Source organism: Lepisma saccharinum, chromosome 7, assembly GCF_977018435.1.
Source record: "Lepisma saccharinum chromosome 7, izLepSacc3.1, whole genome shotgun sequence".
In the NCBI taxonomy this organism is placed as follows: domain Eukaryota; kingdom Metazoa; phylum Arthropoda; class Insecta; order Zygentoma; family Lepismatidae; genus Lepisma; species Lepisma saccharinum.
This window is the reverse complement of record NC_139235.1, coordinates 85408159-85430357: the sequence shown is the minus strand read 5'-3', so window position 1 is coordinate 85430357 and position 22199 is coordinate 85408159. Positions and strand designations below refer to the sequence as shown.

The following is a 22199-nucleotide window of genomic DNA, read 5'->3' as shown; positions in this document are numbered from 1 at the left end:
TGAAAAAAGTGGCTCCATATGGTGACTTGTGATCAAATGCATCAACTGTTATCATGAATTACTTATTTTATTCCTAGGTGGGAATTGTCTCTTCCAAGAATGCCACCTTTTGAATTTGGTTTTGGACCAGCACCTTCATTTTTGTTCCCCCTTTTTCTAGCTCTGCCCATTCTCTGGTCATAATCCTTCTAATGTTTCCCTTGGTCATCCTTTGGGCATTCCATTCTAATGCTTCTCTTGGGATGCTGAATTTTTGTTGCAGAGTATGTTCCAACAATCTCCATTTTCTGTTCTTAATTTTTTTTTCTTTTTATCTATTACTTCAGGTCATCTAATTCTAACAGTTTTTCTCTACCATTTGTTTACCAAGATTTGTAATATATTATTTTTTTCTTTGTAATTGTCTTGGTTTTGCAATCATGTACCAAGGTTGATTTATATCCTTAATTTATTTCCTTTGTTTTCCAGATTGCGAAGGCTCCTTTTTCCTTTATTATTCTGTTTTATACGTCCTCTTCTGCTGCTCCATCTTCAGTTTACATTTATACTAGGTATCAAAATTTACTTCCTTTTTCCATACTTTGGTTACTCATGTTCAATTCTGCATTATCTTTTTCATCTATACTCATTCATACTTTTCATGTCAGTATTTCGTGTGTTTTCCTTTCCTGTTTCCTCCTTTTAATCTTCTTCTTTTTCCTTCATTTGCTTGGTCTAATATTATTATAAAGATTATTGGTATAAATTGACAGCCTTGTTTAAAACTTTTTTTTTTGTCGTAAATTTCTTGTGAAATATTTAAACATTGGGAACATCTAATCAAGAAGCAGCTAAAGACCTTAACAAAATAGGCAGAGAGAGGAAGTAAATTCGTAGTATAAAGTCTCGTGCATGGCATTGTGGTCTTGTAATCAATTCGCAGCGGTAGCTCATTTGTCTTTCTGTGAATAGAAGGAACTTAAAGTTGACGAAGTAGTAGAACACCATGGGATGCTCTGAGCCGAGTTTAGGATGAAAAATGGTTTAAAGGCTATGAATTTTTACGAGTAAAGAAGGTTTGCTTTTTGTAAATATAATTCACATTTATATTAAATAATTTTTACAATGAACTTATTGATATGGATAATGGGAATGTAATTCTGTGGAAATGATTGAACTAATACTTAGAAACATATACTATAATTCTACTTAATTAATGCTATTTACACTCAAAAGATCAAACAAGATGTAAAAGAACGTCCGAACTTACAGTTTTGTTTGTTACTTGAAGACCATATTATCTTTTTCAGGATGGGGAACTCTGAAGACGGAAGCCATTTAAAGGATTCCAAAGATTTACGCCAATCCACATGTGTGCATTGTTCAAAACGTTTTCATGATAAATTTAACCTACTGAGACATATGAGAACTCATACTGGTGAACGTCCTTTCAAGTGCGAGTATTGTGATAAGGCATTTAGGCAGTCGCACGCACGAACACTTCATACCAGAAGAATCCACACTAAAGAGTTTCTATTCAATTGCCGTGAGCGTGGCAAAGGTCTTGTGGAATTATACAAGTTTGTATCCCACAGAAGTAAACATTCTAAAACAGAATGTTTTAAATGTTATTTGTGCAAGAATTCATTTAATTCAGTTAAAGCTTTAAAGAATCACATTAATATCCATATTGATCAATGCCTTTATATGTGCATGTACTGCCAGAAACCTTTCATTGATGATACTGATTACAAAGAACACAAGAAAGCATGTGAATCCAAGCTACAAAAATCCGAACCTGAAGTAGACGGAAGCATCAGTGATAATTCTGAATACAACTGCTCTGTGTGTGGTGAAAATTTTAGGGAGAAATGCATGTACATACGACACATAAAGGTTCATGAAAATGAACAAGAGGGTAGTAGTAATAGTGATATAGTCTTGAATACAACTGTGAAAAGTGATAGTGAATTTTTAAGTGATGGTGTGCCCAACAATTATGTTATTGATGAGAATATCATGAGTGAACATCATGAATCAGCAGTAAGTGGATACGATGCCATGTGCAACATTCCAGAGGACAATGGCAGTGCCCAATTTGAAGATACAAAACTGTTTATCTCAGATCATGGCTCAATAGAGCACAATGATGATATTTCCCTCTCACATAGTGTAGACATAAAACTTGAGGTGGATAGTCAACTGGATACAACAGAACTCCAAGATCATACAACACCAGAAAACTGTGAGGAAAGGTTCGTTACATTATGCTTTATGTTGTTTTCATAGTACATTACAGTAACTTTTTTCCTTGCTAATTTAAAATTCTTTGCAGTGTTATTATTTAATCTGTGTTTGGTATGAGGTTTGATACAATAATACAGTAATGTCTATAAGTTAAGGGATTTGGGAGATCTACTAGAAAACATTGTATCTCTGAGATAATGGATGCACGAAAACGTGCCCTGGCAACGCTGAAACACACGCAACAGTAATACGGATACAAGTTATACAGTCACACTGGAAATTGACAATGGACAGTACTTACGTAGTGTGTCTCTCTCTGCCGGTGGCATACATTTCTTGGTGGACAGTGCCAGAATCAGTCAATATGGGGTGTGGTGACCCTTAATGGCAATACAGGTTGCACAATAGCTCCTCGTAGTGTGAATCAGGCCATCCATCATGTCCTGCAGTAACACATTCCATTGCCTTTTAGAGGTATAAAAAGGGTCTGTGATGGCAGTGTTAGAGTTGCAATCATACGGCCTACAGCAGAGGTCTCCAAACTCCCAGAGCTATTGAGCTAGTCCCCACATTTGAAAATGCATTTTATGGCTATTATTGGTTTATAATAACTTTAAGATGTACAATAGGCTGAAAAGGTTGTCACAGCCATTCAAATGCACTCTGTCAGTCTGTTTATCAACCTGCTTATAATCACTTTCTTTGTTCGAAATAGAAGCCCCACACTTCACTTGTAGTGCAACTCGAACCCAAAAAATATAGTTTGATCTTGCACAAAAGGCTAATTTGCTCATGAATATTTCCATGACAAATTACTTCAAAAAAGTTACGAGCATCATTTCCTATGCAGGGCCATCTTCTTCAAATTGTTGCTTAACACAACTTGAAAATTTTTCAATATCAATGTCCATAAAAGGCAATACAATGAACTATGCCAGGAGCTCAATTTTCCTGAAATCTTGATAACGGCTCTGAAACTGCTATCAGCGCTGTGAATTATATTTGAGGAGTCTTTGTTCACACTTTGTTTTCACCACAAACTTCGCGATGTCACTAGTTTTGAAAAACTTTCCACATAGTGCTTGTTGATTAATAATAATAAAATGATAGGAAGCAATTTGGGGAAATCTATCTATGCAGTACAATGCTACAAGTCATTTAGAGTTCCCAACCGTGGAGCGCTTTCTTATTTAAACCCACCACTTTACATACAGGAATATTGTCTTGAGAAAATGAATGTTTTAATCTTTTAATGCATGTCCTGATCCGTAGTATGCTCTTTTAGGTGAAAGATCTTCATGAACTCCTCTTTTTATTAGAAATAACTAAACTTCATGAACTCTTCTTATTATTTGAAATAACTAAAAACTATCTTCACGAAAACAGTCAATTAAGTAGTATTGACTTATTGACTGCACATGTGGATTCATCAAGTTCAAGCTGTCCAAATCACTAAATTGTGAAACAACATCATCACTCTTCAAACCCGTCTTATTACTGTGTTGGCAGAAAGCTGAATGGATTTAGTGGCAGAAATCATTTCACTCTTATTTTTAAAATTAACAAGCAATTCATCGGCAGCATCTATAAATGCATATTTTATCATTTCACCATCCTTACATGGTTACATCTGTTCGGCGATAATCTGTGAGACATGCTAACGGGTCTCTGTTGCTGCTTTTGTTTTGAAACAATGTTTGTTGTCCAAGTAAGTGATTTTTCAGCAGCTTCACATTTTGCATTTGTTTTCAATTTGTAGATAAACTGTTTTATAGTGCCTTTCAAGTTTTCTTTTTCCCAACGGACACACTCCGAAAGAAAATTATAGATGATCTGTGTTTTATGTACACTCGCCATTGCTGTTACGTACCATTATTTGTAATGTGAAACTACAACAAGGCGACTACAGGGAAAAGGTTTCTCACAACTCAGTGAATGTGGGCAGGGCTGCAATCAGCATGAAAACGCAACATTGTCAAAGTTTGGCACAATATTGCTGTCGTTATCTACAGTGTATTGCAGCCAACCCCTCGTGAGCTACTGGTACATCTACTCCAATAAAATAATTCCTCATACCCCCCATTCCAATTCACACCATTAATAAAAAAAAACAAAAAAACAACCAAAAATAAGAGCCACCTGAACCACTAATCACAAAGAAGTATTAAATCTTAAAAGGATTAAAAAAATTAATTAAAAAAGTCATTTTAACATTTTGGCAATCCATTGCCTAGAGCATCCTATTCATGTTCAATTGGATTGATTTCAGGTGAGTGAGAGGGCCACTACAGACATGTGATGTCCTCAGATACTCCTCCACCAGTCACGCTCTGTGTGGTCTGGCATTATCATCCATCAGATGGAACCGTGGCTCATATGCACCTCGTTAAAGTCTCGCATACTGTTGAAGGATGTCATTCCTATAGACCACAGCCATCACAGTACCGCTTGAAAACACATGCAGCGGTGTATGTGCTCCTAACACAATGCCCCCCAGATGAGAACACTGGCACCGCCATATCGGTCCCTTTCCGCAATATTGGCAGGGTTGTACTGTGTCCCAGGGGCATCCTGAAAGGGGGGGGGGCTGTGCCCCCCCCTGGAGAATGAAAGTCAACCAAAAAATATATATTTGACACACACAATTTAATTTCAGCCACAATAATAATGTGTTAATTATTGCACAAACATGGTAAATAAACCTCTTTCTGCTCATGTCATGTTCTTCCCCCAGCATAAAACTCTGCAGATGGCAGACTAGGGAAACTTTTTCCCCTGATATCCCTCGAGTAATTCATATTCATATTAACTGTTTTTTTTATATAATAATATGTTGATTTGGTAAATACGAATGTAATTATGTGAGAATCATTGAACAAGTATTTAGAAACATTTATAATTCTACATAATTAATGCTATTTATACTCAAATCATCAAACAAAATGTTAAATACGTATTTTAATTTTTTTTAATATTTTTTTATTTACGTTTTGTGAGTATCTGTTTTTCCTTTGAATGACGTTTCGAGAACAACGTATTTAATTGATAACAGTGAGTAATTCGCACAACAATTATTAACTATGCAAACAAAATGTAAAAGCATGTCTGAACTTACACTTTTGTTACTTACCTGAAACCATATTATCTTTTTCAGGATGGGTAACTCTGAAGATGGAAGCCATTTAAAGAATTCCAAAGATATACGCCAATACACATGTGTGCATTGTTCAAGATGTTTTAATTGGAATTCTGCCCTACGTAGACATGTGAGAATTCATACTGATGAACGCCCTTTCAAGTGTCAGTATTGTGATAAGGCATTCCGCCAGCCACATACAAGAACAAATCATGTCAGAAGAATCCACACTAAAAAGTTTCCATTCAAGTGTAATGAGTGTGGCAAAGAGTTCGTAGAAAAATACAGGCTTGTAGCCCACAGTCGTAAGCATTCTGAATGCTTCAAATGTTATTTGTGCAAGAAATCATTTAATTCATTTGAAACTTTAAAGAAGCTCGTTAGGATCCATAATGATCAATTTCTTTCTATGTGCACCTACTGCCTGAAACGTATTACCGGTGATACTGAATGTAATACACACAAGAATCAGTGTGAATCCAAACCACAACAGTCTGAACCTGAAGTAGATGGAAGCATCAATGATAATTCTGTGTGTGGTGAAAGTGTTATGCAGAAATGCATGTACAAAAGTTGCATAATAGTTCATGAAAATGAACAAGAGAGTGTTAGTAATAGTGATGTAGTCTTGAATACAACTGTGAGGAGCGAAAGTGAATTTTTAACTGATGATGTGCCAAATATATATGGTATTGATAGGAATGTCATGAGTGAACATCATGAATCAGCAATAAATGGACATGAAGGCATGTGCAACATTCCAGAGGTCAGTGACAGTGAACATTTGGAAGATACAAAATTGTTTATCTCCGATTATGGCTCTATAGGGCACAATGATGATATTTCCCTCTCACATGATGTAGACATCAAAACGGAAGTGGTAGATATGAAGATGGAAGTGGATAGTCAACAGGATACATCAGAACTCCATGATCATACAACAGCAGAAAACTGTGAGGAAAGGTTTGTTACATTATGCTTTTTGTTGTTTTCATAGTACATTACAGTAACCTTTTTTCCATGCTAATTTAATTTAATTAAGTGTTGTTATTTAATCTGATTTTGGTAGGATGTTAGATAAAATAATAAATCGACAGTATGCTGTGGAATCTGTATAAGAGTCATTCCATGCCAAATCAACACAGATATGTGCAACTTTTAACCTGACCATCTCTGATTTTCATGAAATTTGGGGAGTTGAAACTATGCATAGAACTTAGTAACTATGAAAAGTTTTAGTCTCGTGCGTCTTGTAATTGTTAAATTATTCAAGGTCAAAGTTTGCAGAAAATGCCTTTTTTGAGCCCGCTTAGCTATACTAAATGTGCTGTAACTCCACCACTATTTTGCCTAGGAAGCTCAAATAAAGCTTATTGTACAGGGAATTGAACAAGCTTTCCAGTGATATATAACAAGCCTACCTTTGGATAAAAATATAATTTTGTCTCGTGACCTTGACTTTTGACCTTGAATATCTCAAAACATGTCATCACCAAAAATCGTGAAAAAAATATATTTGGTCCCTCAAACCATACTCTAAAACATACCAAAAAATCATTTTGGGACTGCAATGGGATCAGAAGATACAAAATAATATGTGTAACTATGTGACTGATAAAAGCCCCATTACATGAACTATGAAGAGTCAAATGTCCCTTAACACTCCCTACAAAATGTGAATGAGTTATCCTGAGTATAATTGGTCATGAAAGAAATAGGTTAGGCACAGGGAGATCCCTAGCCGTGTGTGTCAAGCGCAGGTCCGGCATATTGAATTCAACGCAAAAATTTCAAAGGAAAGGGGGTGATGTGATATATCAAATCAGGCTAGAATTTCACAAGAAATGAAGTGACGAAGGTTTATCCAACATATATTTAACCAGCAGAAATTTATTACTGCATGCTTGTAAGCATTTTTTCCTTTTCGAGGTGTTAAAAACAAAGCATTGGAATGCTCCTAACGTGTTAGGAACTCATCGAGATCACGCTGACATCTTGGGAGAGAGAAGTATACGCACCATTGCATATGATTTTAATCAGCTACATTCACCAAATAGTTGAATAGTGAAGAATATTGGGAAAAGTATCTCAAACAATTACATGACACTTCCTTTGGAATGAAAAGTTCTTCAGTGACGAGGCTAATTTTTATGTTCGCGGTGAAGTTAATAAAAATAATATGCAATACCTGTGATTTGCTCAGTCGAATGGTTGTTGCTGGTAAGCTAATTATGTGGTATAATGTATGGCGAACGGAAATGGTTGGTCCATATTGTAACGGTATATTTTGTGCTTTTAAGCTGATTCTCAGCAACATACACAATATACACAACCATACATTTTTGAATCCTTGTCCCGAGGTTCAAAACTTGCAGTACCTGAAGTTCTGTGGATGCTAGTTTAGGCAATAGAGACGTACCTCTTCAAATTACAACTTAACGCCCATTTCCTTTTAGATATATATAGGTTTATTCATATTATATTTACAGAAGTTAATTCTTGGCCGTCATTCACAAAATTACATTCCGGTGTACCCTGTACCCCCTTCCCGAAGAGAGTGTGTAGACTCGCGTAGCCACTGGCTCCACGAGTACAAAAAAATATAACCCTCAGTACCAAAAAAGGTGGCTGAAGGTATGTGTGTTGTGTACCCGGTTTCCCACATGAAATAAACTATTGGAATAATATGAAAAGAGCAAGTGTGTGTATTAAAAGAAAGAAAGAAAGTTAAAGTATCCGCCTATTCATATTATCAAGAAAGATTCTTGGTTTCGCCCCATAGAGAAACGACACCTCTTTACCTCGCCGAATTGCACCGAAATATCTGAGGCCGACTGCTCCCTTCCCTTCCTTTTATAGGCCCCGCTAATCACCTAAACCGTTACTGAAAACTTACCGCTCCCCAACGGCCAAGAACTCAAAGGTACAGGACATAGACATAGACATACACAATTTATAACATAAAAAAAGGATCCAGTAATGATCGCATCATTACAATATTCAACAACGGAATCTTAAATGGTGAGGGCTTCTTGGATTTGTTAAGTGAACATTTTTTTCACCCTTGCTTACGGGATATGGTACTTTTCGAGAGTTTTGAAACAGGACAGAGTGTGACCACACTATGTGGACATTTTTGCAATTTATTCATGGTAATTTTCTAGGTAGATTGATGGGCACACGGGGATCTATTAAAAGGCCTGCACATTCCCCAGATCTAACATCTTAGGAGAACTTTTACCTTCAGAAACATTTGAAGAGAATGGTGCATGCACTAAAAGTCCCTGATATTGACCATCTGAGAGAAGGCATAGTTGCTGCTTGCGATGTTGTTGCACATGCTACATTGACAAATGTTCTATGCGAGTGTGAGAGACGTCAACGAGTGTGCTCACAGGAACATTGACAACATTATAATGTGCATATATCGTAAGTGAAAGATATGTGTATAACTTTTTGCTGGCGTAAGATACGTTGGAAAATCCTTCGTCACTTCATTTCTCGTGAAATTCTAGCCTCATTTGATATATCACATCACCCCCTTTCCTTTGAAATTTTTGCGTTGAATTCAATATGGCGGTCAACAATATGCCGGACCTGCGCTTGACACACATGGCTAGGGATCTCCCTGTGCCTAACCTATTTCTTTCGTGACCAATTATACCCAGGATAACTCATTCACATTTTGTAGGGAGTGTTAAGGGACATTTGACTCTTCATAGTTCATGTAATGGGTAGGGACACTGATTTATGGTAAATAAAATTCATGAATTTTGCATTTAAAAAGTTACAATTTCGGTATATAAAAGTGGTGAAAAAAGATCATTTCGTTGGAAAAGCGGTAAATAAAAGTCAAAGTTAAGTAGTCTGCACCTACCTTTTATCAGTTAAAGTGTACACTTAACATAACCTCTGCATTGCATGGTTTTAAATTGTATCTCTGGTTGGTCATTATTAGGAGACAATTTTATTGTAAATAAAAACTGAGGAGAGCGGTAAATAAAATGTTATATCAGCGGTATATACCAGCGGTGGAAAAAAAATGACACACACTTTTTCATAATGAGAAGAAACATCGTACAAAAGAGCTATAAATTGATAAACTACTTCATTTTTGTATACTGTACACATACACAAGTACTTAGCTGTCCAACCAAAAAGAAAACATCAACACAAAATCACTTCATTTCTAAATTGCATATCTCAAGTGATTTATTAATTGTATGTATTTAAAGGATATCCTTGCTGTCCATCAAATAAAATAATCACTACTGCACATACAAACACATGTTGAAAATCACATGATGATAAACAAAATTCATTCATGACTGAACACAAATTACACCATCGTTTCCCTTGATGTGCGGGAACAGACTAATCTTATCGCTGCTACAGCTAGCAAGTTCAATGAAAATGGAAGTTGAGTCGACATTCGGGGGAAGAAACGAATGCTGCTTGACAAGGAGTGAAGTTTTCGAACTGACATTATGTGCATGGGAAATCCCAATTTGCAGCATCTTCCTGATGTGATAGAAGATAAAACGTTTTTCAGCTGCAAGTGGTAGGAAACATTAGGCAAACGTTTCGTTACAAGTCGACAGTTTGCGCGCACAAACTCGATTGCCGGTTTTTGCTTGTTTTCTACATAATTTGATGATATTTCACGGTTATTTCGCGAAAAGGCGTTCATTTCGTGGAAAAGCACACATTTCGCATTACTTCGCGAATAAAACTCATGCATATTTCATCATTGGGGGTGTAGTTACGTGCAGAATGTTCAAAATTGCATCTTTTTTTCACATTTCGCGATTTCGCGCATCGCGAAAATTCAATGTCCCTAGTAATGGGGCTTTTATCAGTCACATAGTTACACATATTATTTTGTATCTTCTGATCCCATTGCAGTCCCAGAATGATTTTTTGATATGTTTTATAGTATGGAATGAGGGACCAAATATATTTTTTTCACGATTTTTGGTGATGACATGTTTTGAGATATTCAAGGTCAAATGTCAAGGTCACGTGGCAAAATTATATTTTTATCCAAAGGTAGGCTTGTTATATATCACTGGAAAGCTTGTTCAATTCCCTGTACAATAAGCTTTATTTGAGCTTCCTAGGCAAAATAGTGGCGGAGTTACAGCAGATTTAGTATAGCTAAGCGGGCTCAAAAAGGGCAATTTCTGCTATCTTTGACCTTGAATAATTTAACAATTACAAGACGCACGAGACTAAAAATTTTCATAGTTACTAAGTTCCATGCATAGTTTCAACTCCCCAAATTTCATGAAAATCGGAGATGGTCAGGTCAAAGGCTGTGTTGATTTTGCATGGAATGACTCATAATGTGAACCAAAATGCTGTTAAGGTGTGGTCAATTGTCATATGATGGATTACATTAAGAAAAACATTGGGCAAGCGCAGCTCTTGCCTCAATTGTTTGCACAGTCTGACCATAGTCTATTATTTTTGCCATTAAATAAATGTCAGTGACAACCTGTTGGGATTCTTGAAATTTCAGAAAATTGAAATATGGCCATTTTTTATTACAGATCTTAATATTCAAACGAAAGCAACATATTATCAACCCCATGAACTGTTATCAGCCATGTTCTCGTCACCACAAACACTGTTTTGATGGTTGTGTTCAGGCCATAACACAACCATCAATCTGGGAAGCAGGGTTGAAAAAGAAACCTCCAAGGCCTACCAAGTGGCTTTTCATATGGTGAGATCAATGCGTCAATTCCTATCCCTGCTGGTTTCTGGTTTTCAAGACGAAGCCCCCTAATATTGCTTTGAAGTAATGCCTCAATTGTCCTTATGATGCCAGTATGACTTGACTTATTTCACTGGATGGAAAATGGCTCTTCCAGGAATCTCCTCTGTTGGACTTGGTTCTGGACCAGCATCTTCACTTCTGTTCGCCCTTTTCCATGTGTGCACAATCTCTGCTGATAATCCTTCTCGAGGTTTCCCTGGATCATCATCTTTTCCTTTTCCCTTAGGAGATTCCATTCTAATGCTTCTCTTTGGAAATAAAAAATAAAGAAAGTTAAAAAACTTACGTGAGTGAGTATAAAAGTTTTGCAGACGACGTTTCACGAAGCTACGCTTCGCTTCTTCAGGTCACTTATCAGTATTTAAAATACTTCGTCAAGAACATAAGAAATCCAGGATTAGGTTAAAAGGGGGTGATAGGATATGGAATTAAAAATACCTGAAGTTAAAAATGCCATGTAGGCATTTTTACTCACTCACGTAAGTTTTTTAACTTTCTTTATTTTTTATATATTTTAGTGAGTAAACGCACAGTTTTCCATAATGGTTTTTTCTCTTTGGAAACTTTATTCTTCACAGAGTACGTCCTTTCAATCTCCATTTTGTATTCTTAATTTCTGTTTTGTTATCTATTATTTCCAGCTAACTGATTTACGCAATTCTTCTCATGATATTCTTTACAGAGATATGTTATTTATTTCTGTTTCTCGTATTCTCCATATTTGCAGCCTTGTAGCAAAACCGGATTTCACGTCGTTTAAATTTACACAGATTTAAATCAGGAGATTTACCCGGGGGAGGCACATAGTGGTTCGGATTCTACTCTAAACTGTAGGTCCAGTCCTGATTAGCCTTACTGTGCACAAAGTGGACTTAAAACACCAATTCAATAAATCAATCTATCAAATCAGGAGATTTTTTGAAAGAAATCACTGATTTAAATCACTTTAAATATATAATTTATAGAATAATGTACATAAGGATTTTGTAGATATGAGAATCACTTTTGGTGAAAGTACATTAATCTCCTAATCATTTAATGATGTTTGTTAAGCTCTAAGAAAGGAAACAAAATATATGTCTGATCGGGTGAAGCTCATATGCATGGAAATTTAACATGTAATTTGTAAACACACTTAAATTTCTCTTGATTTAAATTCAGTAACTTTTATACGCAAATATGACAAACACTTTGTGAGAATAATACACAAATTCTAATCATGTTAAACCATTTGTAATGTAATTAACATTAAACTGTAAATAAACATGGGCAGCTGATATTTTGCAACATTACAATTAAAAAATTGCCAAATTCCGTTACAAAGAGAATAAAAATTAATTTAAGTTACAGTTATGTAGTACATACAGAATATTTTCTTTGCACTGGAAGAATAATTACTGAAATTATTATTATTCTTTAATTAATAAACTCAACAAACCTTTCCATTGTAGGTTCATGTACACAGTATAAATATTAAAAATCATCAAAAACGATTTTTTTTAAATGAAAATCATGATTTTTATCAACCTGACAACAGGTACATAATGATGTTACATTTCACATAAATTTTCTTACATTTATGATTTTTCCTGTAACATTTTTTAAAAGCAAAAAAAAAATATATATAACATTTCATAGAGGTTGAAAAATTGTCAAAATGCTGCTACAACCATTTTTCATCATCTTCTTCTAAGAGTCTAAATATATGCTTACAGTCCGAAACCAAGTGTTAGGTAATAATCAAAATCAAATTATTGATAACTCGTTTGAACCAGTTTCCAAATTCAAATACTTAGGAGTAATATTAACAAATGAAAATTATATTAAAGAGGAAATAAAAAGTGGGCTTAATTCAGGATGTTACTTCTCTCACCATAAACTTTTGTGTTCTCATTTAATATCTAAGAAACTGAAAGTTAAAATATACAAAACAGTAATTTTGCCTGTAGTATTATATGGGTGTGAAACTTGGTCCCTTACATTGAAAGAGGAACATAAATTGAGAGTATTTGAAAATAAGATCCTTAGGAAAATATTTGGACCTAAAAGGGATGAGGAGACAGGTGAGTGGAGAAGGTTACATAATTTAGAAGTATAATTTGTATTCATGTCCAGATATTACTAGAATAATTAAATCAAGAAGACTTAGGTGGGCAGGCCATGTGGCACGAATGGGAGAAGAAAAAAGAGTTTACAGGATTCTTGGTGGGAAACCTGATGGTAAGAGACCTGTAGGAAGGCCAAGACGAATATGGAGGGATAATGTTGAGATGGACCTAAAGGAAATTGGTAGGGATGGAAGAGAGTATATAGATTTTGCTCAAGATAGGGACAGATGGAAGGCCTGTATTGCTGCAGCCATGAACCTTCGGGTTTAAGAAGGCTAGAGAGTTAGTTAGTCTTCTAAGAGAACCAAACCCAGCAAGCCTAACCTCTAACCACCACAGATTATAACTACCCCTCAAAGCTACTAGCCAATGGCAAAGCTTAAAGCAGTTGTAGCAGCAATCACTACCGTTTATAAAAATCACTGAAAACATATTTTGGAAAGCTAATTCAAAATTAATTCATGAAAAATAATGTAAAAACTTATTAATATGATCGAAGTCATCACTAACTGCTAAATCCAAATCTGAATCATTTTAGATAATTTCCACAGTGTGGTTATACATTTTTAAATGCTATTTTCAAGAGCATAAACAAAGGCACAACTTAATTCGACCCGAGAACAAGTAAAATTCAGCAGGAAAGAAAACTTGATAACTAGCATTTGAAATTTGAAAGAGGTGGTAATGACACACATGCACAAGAGATGGGCTATGCCTGCCGCTTGTCTTATTAGGCAGAAATTGTAAGGTCGGCTGTGACCATTGCTCATCCAGAAAATGTTAATTCAGTATTATTTTTTCCATTTATTCTCATTCCTACTTTTTAGGTTTGTATCTCTAGTTCATCTTTTTCTACAAATATTTATTTGTGTGCAAAATACATATACGTATTGTGCTTCTGTGTTAAATGCCATTATAATCCTCTTCTTTTTCCTTCATTTGCTTAGTCTGATATCATTATAAAGGTTATTGGTAAATGTTTTGGTTTAAACTGATTTCATCACAAATTCTTATGTAAATTTAAACATTAGAAATATTTACTGTAAGAAAGAAGGTAAATACATCTATGAAGGAGGTATGTAGAGAAAGTAAATTAATAGTAAGTGGTCTATCTCATAGCATCGTTGCCTTGTAATCAATGTGTCCTGTTCATGATGGATGCGGTAAACGCTGTTTAAAATTCCTTTCGTGAAATTTAGAAATTTCATATTTCCACATTGCACAATGCACATTGCACAATGTAAAATCCTATTAATTTCAAAGATCCTCTGTCTTCATTCACTAAGTGTCTCCGTTCCAGATGCCATACCCTTAGTGAATGAAGACAGAGGATCTTCGAATTTAATAGGAGTTAACTCAGGGTTGCTACGCGACTGGAAAACCTGGAAAACAGGGAAAAGTCAGGGAATTTGGTTGGTCAGGGAATAGTCAGGGAATTTTGCATATTTTCTGGAATTTACTTGCATTTTGGAGTTGCAGGAGAACCAGTTACAAAATGAACGAACGGTTCATTTGCACTTTCGAATTCGGTTCTTGTGATTACAGTCCCCCCAAAAGATTCAGTTCAGAAACTTGTTCCTCTCAACATTATGACTTCTAGTGTGTTACATACAAAATTATGGTTCCTTCGCATTTCAATTCTATATTTATTCACTCTCGGATCTTGGATCCGTTCATTTGGCCACTCGTTTTTGTGAACCTGTTCAAGACCGGAATTTGGAGATGCGTGAGATTTTTCCTTAGAGAACAAGCTACTCAAGACGAAACCTATGCACCAGCCATCCTCAGAATTTTTTGCGGAAAAAATGTTGCTTTAGTTTTGTGTGTGGTGAGGAAATTTTCTTTCTTCAAGAACACACCCGTTCGGAACCCGTTCTCTTTTCATACATGAAGCAGAGCAGGTTGGTGTTCGGATAGTTTATTGGTTTTGGTTCTGCAATAAAGCTTGAAGAGCAGAATTTCACGTAACTGTCTGTGGTTGACGTCACACTGGACTGGTGCGGATGCCGAGTAAAAACAAAGGGACTCACTACTTCGTTCCCCCGTGAACCCGTTGTGTGAATTTGAGTCCTTCGTTTGCGACCCGTTCAGAAGCAACTTGATCAACTAGTTCATTTGCTCGTTGTCGTAGTTTTTTACATTGTAGAGATGTGTTACACCTGAGAAGATTTTATGCAGTATCAGTGACGTCATTATTCGAATATGCATGTATTTTGTGCATGTAGAACAAATTTATTTTTAAAAACTGGTGCAAAATAGAGGAATTAAACATACGCTGGTCACACATTGTTGTTAGGTTAGGAATGTTGGTTTCATGCCGATAGTAATTTTACGTATTGTTTGCGTGTAGAATGAAATTATGCTGAAAAGTGGTGAAAATGAGCCCAAGTTCCTTTTGTTTTATTAAGATTTCATCATGCTACAAATGCAACTTTTACATGGTTCGATTTTGATTTATGTCTGTTAACACATACTGCAGAGTTTTAGCGATTAAGATTTTGTGAATATATGCTTTTGTGGTTAGGTTAGGAATGTCAGGTTTGGTTGTCTTAGAATTAAAATAAAGACCCTGAATGCACTCTAGTAAGGTTCCGATTTATTTCTACATTCATTCCCACTAGTTTACGATACTTACTGTCGCTTGTCAACCGGAGAATACCTTGTCCGTGGGAAGCGTGTATGATTGAGTAAGGTCATTTTGAAGTTGTTTTTTTTCTAAATAAATAACTTTTTTCAAATCCAAATAGTGCTCATTACTTTAAGGAAAGTTCAAATTTCGTGTCAGAATGATTGCCAAAATTCTATGATAATTAGTCTTCCTGCTAGGAAAATTTGAAAAAAAAAATCATAAAACATTCGGAACTGTTACCTTTTAAAAGACAGATTTCGATGTTTTCCGTAATATAAAATTGGTTCCAGCATGTGGAAAACTCAAATAATGGAGATATTTGATTCCAAAGTATGACCCGCGTATATATATTTTTTTAGGTGTATGGTTGGTCACCTGCCCCATTCAAGTTCTGAATTTTCGTAATATGTACTATTTTCAATAAATTAAAAAATATAATCATTAAACTTATTGCATATTTTCTAAAGGTACATGACCTAATTTTCTGTTGTTTCTCATTTGTATTGATATAGGCTAATTGAGGTTGTATACAGGTTACATTGTAAAGCTTTGATATATGCCACATTTTTTTATTGATTTTTTTACACCACCTTAATTGTAATGACTTAGTGAAAATGGGGAAGTACAATAGTTATTTATTTTTTCATTGAATAGCATTATATTAATCATTTGGTAAATTTTCAGCTAATAACTGTGTATATTCATATTCATAATAATTAACGTGCCTGCATATTTAATTGAAAAACATGAGGTTCAAAAGCAAAAATCATGACGACAAACATGTCTGGAAAAATTTTATTTCTGGTCTGGAAAACCTGGAAAAGTCAGGGAATTTCATAATCAAAAAATCGTAGCTACCCTGTAACTATTAAATTGTGCAATGCGGAAATACAAAATTTCATGTAAGTAATGTGTTCTGTGCCCAGTGGAAGCACCTATGCATAAAGTTCCCACTTTAAACTATAGCTCCAATTAGCCATTATGTGCATAAAATGGACTTAAATGTGACAACTCAACAATTGTGTAGTAGAACCAATTTTGCAAGCATCTCGACATTGCATTGGCTACTACTCCATTGACGGTAAACGTAAAGTTGTCGAAACTCGTCATGTGTATATGACGCCATCTGTTGAACCTCCGAGGAAACCAATTACTTACCTCCTATTTCGTGCATTCACAGAATGCTTGTTGTAACTTTTTCTGATCCATCCATGTAAATCAACCAATCTTAGTTTCAAATACTCCCTTTTCCAGCCACAGGTACAATGAACCCAGGTAAAAGACCTGCCCCATATTCATCACATCACCCACCCTCTACATCCCATCTGCTGCTGACAAGTTCCCTCTTTACATCTTCTAGCCTCTGAGTTAAATCTCATTTTAAATTTCTTCTTTTTCCTTCATTGACCTAATATCATTACAAAGATTATTGCTAAAATAGACAGCCTTGTTTTAAACTTTTTTTTTATCTTAAACTGTTGGGAAACATTTCAATATTGGGAACATTCAATAGAAAGGAAACTAAAAACCCTAACAAAAGAGGAATAGAGGGGAAGTAAGTTCGTGATATACATAGTATAACACCATGGGATGCTCTGAGAAAAGTTTGATGAAAAATGGTTTAACGGCTATGTATTTTCACCAGTAAGGAAGGTTTGCTTTTCATAAATATAATTTATATGTATATGAAATAATCTGAAGACCATATTATTTTTTCCAGCATGGACAACTCTGAAGATGGAAGCCATTTGAAGGATTTGGAAGATGTTTCTACAATACACCAGTTTGCATGTGTGCATTGTTCACGACGTTTTCGCTACAAACGTAACCTAGAGAGACACATGATAATTCATACTAGTGAACACCCTTTCAAATGTCAGTTTTGTGATGAAGCATTCCGTGAAGCATATGACCGAACAGTCCATGCCAGAAGAATCCACAGAAAAGAAAGAACCAAACCTACAGACCACAGTCATAAACATTCTGAAACAAAACACTTTCAATGTTATTTGTGTGAAAAAACTTTTAATTGTGTTAAAAATTTATGCAATCACATTAAGATCCACAGTGACCAATACATTTCTATGTGCACCTACTGCCTGAAACCTTTTACTGATGATACTGATTGCAAGGTGCACAAGGAAAAATGTGAATCCAAACCACAAAAGTCTAAACTTAAAGTAGATGGAAGCAACAATAAAAATTCTGAATACAACTGCTCTGTTTGTGGTAAAACCTTTGCAGAGAAATGCATGTACGAAAGTCACATAAAAGTTCATGAAAATGAACAAGAGAGTGTTAGTAATAGTGATGTAGTCTTGAATACAACTGTGAAGAGTAAAAGTGAATTTTTAACTGATGATGAGCCAAACAAATATGTTATTGATAAGAATACCATTAGTGAACATCATGAATCAGCAATAAATGGACGTGAAGGCATGTGCAACATTCCAGAGGACAATGGCAGTGAAAATTTGGATGATACAAAATTATTTATTTCAGTTCATGACTCAATAGAGCACAATGATGATATTTCCCTTTCACATGATGTAGACATCAAAATGGAAGTGGTAGACATAAAGATGGAAGTGGATACTCAACAGGATACAACAGAACTCCATGATCAAACAACAGCAGAAAACTGTAACGAAAGGTATGATACATTTTGCTTTTTGGTAGTTTTCTTAAAATTACAGTTAACTCAAACCCAGGTTTCTGGCATATCGTGCCATTACTCTACCACTGAACTAACAAGCCAGCCTGGCTTCGTTTGATTTTTCGCTGCTGCTGTTTTCTACGAAGTACATCTCCTGTGTATGCCTAATCTTCATGAATTAACATCTCTACGCTGGGAGGAACAAAGCAACGTTGAAGTCTACAGTGTTTCAAAGGCAACAGATCCCATTGTAGTATGCAGTGGCGTAGCATTAAAGTACTCCCATACTCCCATGTGCCTGGCGTTCCCTGATTTAAAATTTCGAAAATGCATAAATGCTGTAAATATAAAGAAAACTTGACTAATTTCATATATGTTTGACCCGCGTGCAACGCTCCACTAACAACATTCGTTCTAGCATATATTTTTTCAATGCCTTTCCTGGCCGGATGCTGGACAGGTTTGGCGTAAAGACTCTATATTCCTTGCTGCCTATCTGGAGGGAAAGCTTGGATCTCTACAGCACGCGTTCAATGCTATCTTGGACGCTGGCATACGTATGGAGCAGAGAGCCACGTGATTGGTTCTAGGGCTCATGTGACCCTCCCTTCCTTCCGTCGCAGATGACAGAAGCAGAATTCCTACTCGTTTCTTCAGGCTCGTGCTGTGTGATGCTACAATATGCAATATTGACTGATGTAACTTCACAAAACTCAAATATACCATTTCTTAATGGCCACTGCATTGTATAATTTATCGCACGAGCAGCAATGTGCATTAAAAACTATAACACCATGAAGGCTTGTTTCCATGATATGAAAAACTCAATATGCTGACCAAGGCAGAAATTTATTTTATTTTAAAACATAAACTAAACGTAACATTTCAACCTTCTAGCAAGGTCTTCTTCAGACTCTGTACCAAGTACAAATAACAAGGTACAAAACAGGAAGATATATATACACAAAAATCACTCCCCTCCAGACACAATATTATTAGAATATACATCTTCCTGTTTTGCACCTTGTTTCATTTGTACTTTGTACAGTCTCTGAAGAAGACCTTGCTAGAAGGTTGAAACATTACGTTTAGTTTATGTTTTAAAATAAAATAAATTTCTGCCTTGGTCAGCATATTGAGTTTTTCATTAAAAACTAAAAGATCAACACAGTTTTTGTCAAATATGTTGGTGAAGTCCTTGTGGTATAAATTCAACCTGTGGCTGCTCTACCACTTAACCCGCAAAACTATTCTATTTTTATTATTATTATTTTTTCGTTAGCTACTAACTGCTTAATATTGTGTCAAAGAAAATTTTTAGCATTCATTTGAAACCTTTTAACACCGAATGGTCTCTGGACAATATTATTTTAAAATGTTTATCAGCATTCTCAAGATGCAATAAACAGTGGTCTGAATTACTAAATGGCACTGTTACGTCAGTAGAGTGTACAATAGTTGGATCATCCACCCACCTCCGTGTCAGAGTGTTTTGCACAATGCGCCAAGACGACAGAGGTCCCTGGTTCGAATCCCGGCGTAAGCACACGTGTTCTTTCTTTGTCCCTTCATCAATATCATTACTCATATTCATATTCGCGATTAACCAAAAGTGGTAAAAAAAGTAAAGTGCTCACCTGTGCTTAGCACCACGCCATGAAGGTGTATAGGGGGTGTGGGGTAATGCCCCACACTTTCTTGATCCGGTCGTGAGTGGGGGTGATGTGATCAGCATCATGCCCCTGACTGCCTTTACCCACCAGGGTTTCCCCCAGGTACCCATGTCATTTGATGCGGGTGGGCGCTGGGGCCACTTCCAATGTTAGAAAAGTTCCCGGATTTGAACCAGCCGGGGAATCGAACCAGAGACCTTTAACATGCATTACCGACTGAGCCACCGCAGCCACACAAAAAAAGTGGTAGAAAAGCGGAATAAAATAAACCAAATCGATCAGTAGTTGGATCGCCCACACCAATGACGTCTACTGTTGTTCAGATGTGCTTGTATTCAGGTAGGTTTTCTAATAACTTGCATCATGCAGAAAGGTATAAAACACTAGAGATCAAAACATTTGTGGCATAGTGAGGCATCTAATTTTCTAGCTAAAACATGCATGGATGATGTTTTATTGAAAACCCAGCTGACTTCAGGCAAATAAAATACTTGTGGCGACTAATTCCATAAGTAAATTATTAAGCAAGAAAGAGCCGACCCTTCCTTCGGACTTGGCGTTCCCACCCGAAATGCCTATGCTACACCACTGGTAGTAGCACTTGCAGAGACGATTCTACGCAGGTAAAACAAACAGTGAAAAATCAGGCGAAGCTAGGCCTGCTCGGTAACTCAGTGGTAGAGTAATGTCATGGTTATGCCAGAAACCAGGGCCTACATTTTTCGCTGAAATTTCTACGAAGCACATCTCCTGTGTGTGCCTAATCTTCATGAGTCAGAAACTATATACACCTTGTTTTCTTCAGAACAAACTAGTTCATAAACCTGTGGTCAAAGAATCAGATAACCATGTTTTCAACTATTTTTTATCCTAAATTGTTGTGAGACATTTAAACATTGCAAATATCTATTATAAGAAAAAGCTATAGAGCTTAACACAAATTTAAAGTAAATTTGTAGTATAAAGTAGCCTGCTTGGCAGGGGTGCCCATCCCCTCCCCGCAAGGCCAATGGCACAATCCCCCCCAAAATCATGTCATGCATCCCCCCCAAATCATATCATGTGTCTCCTCCCACCCCAAAAATCATATCATTTGTGCCCTCAAACCACATCGTAATTCCCACAGAGTATTTAATTACGACAGCGTGTCTACCAAAAGTAACTTTTCTCTCAGCTTTACTGAACACACTTGATCTACCCTTCCTCCATAAACAGGGGTCCCCATCACTCAAGACCGCCCGTAAAATCTTTCATTCTAATCCCCACAAAATATTTTTGTTGAATATATAATAAATTATGTTTATTTGAATGAAATACCATGTTAAACTGTCCATATTTTTTTATTGTTCAATTTTCGAAAAAACTTAAAGCTAGCACATTGATTGGTTAAATCTAGTAAATTAAATTATGTAAATATGCATATAAATAGTGTTTGTGAGTGAGTTTATAAAACTCACAATTTGAGTCTTTAACACAAATTGTTCCATAACTTAAGATAAAGATAGAAAATTCAACCTTGGCAAACCAAATAACATGCTCCAGCCACATTGACCGATTCTGTTTCGCGAGACATTACAGAAACCTAGCTAGAAATTCTTAAGCTCAGGGCAAAAACATAATATGGTATTACTTTCAAAGAACTCATCCCCCTCCTGCCCCGTTTTCTTGAGGTAAATATATTTTAGTAACTCATAACAATAATTAAGTAGATTTTATCTTCAGTGCAAATGTAACTTGTTAAAGTGAAATTTTCCTGTGACATGAAGTTAGAAATGCGGATTTGATATATTTTTGTTCCAACTGTACCTGCTACTTAAATTGAGCAGTATGCAAACCAAAGCATTAGCTATATCTTAAGAAGTGATGTTAGTAATTAACATCGAGAATATCGCTTGTGTCTTGTAATGCAGTTATAGTATAAAACTTCACATTCACTTCAGTAATGCGCCAAACATGCATTCACGCAACACATTATTGCGAGCGAAGCGA

At 35.8% G+C, this 22199-nt stretch overlaps 2 protein-coding genes across 8 annotated transcripts in view; one reads left to right on the top strand and one right to left on the bottom strand.

The window, feature by feature from the left end:
- LOC145989985 (uncharacterized) overlaps positions 1-22199 on the bottom strand; it is a 180355-nt gene that overhangs the window by 99372 nt on the left and 58784 nt on the right. The gene's annotated exons all lie outside the window — the stretch shown is intronic.
- Positions 1-22199, top strand: part of LOC145989983 (uncharacterized) — a 65239-nt gene that overhangs the window by 22382 nt on the left and 20658 nt on the right. For 3 of the 4 annotated variants that reach the window (XM_083125542.1, XM_083125541.1, XM_083125543.1), the window contains 3 exons: positions 1290-2234; positions 5381-6325; positions 17602-18534. In XM_083125542.1, coding sequence (XP_082981668.1) covers positions 1290-2234; positions 5381-6325; positions 17602-18534 — 2823 coding nt within the window. Of the gene's footprint in view, positions 1-1289; positions 2235-5380; positions 6326-17601; positions 18535-22199 lie in introns of those variants that run through there. The other variant, XM_083125544.1, reaches the window with a different exon arrangement.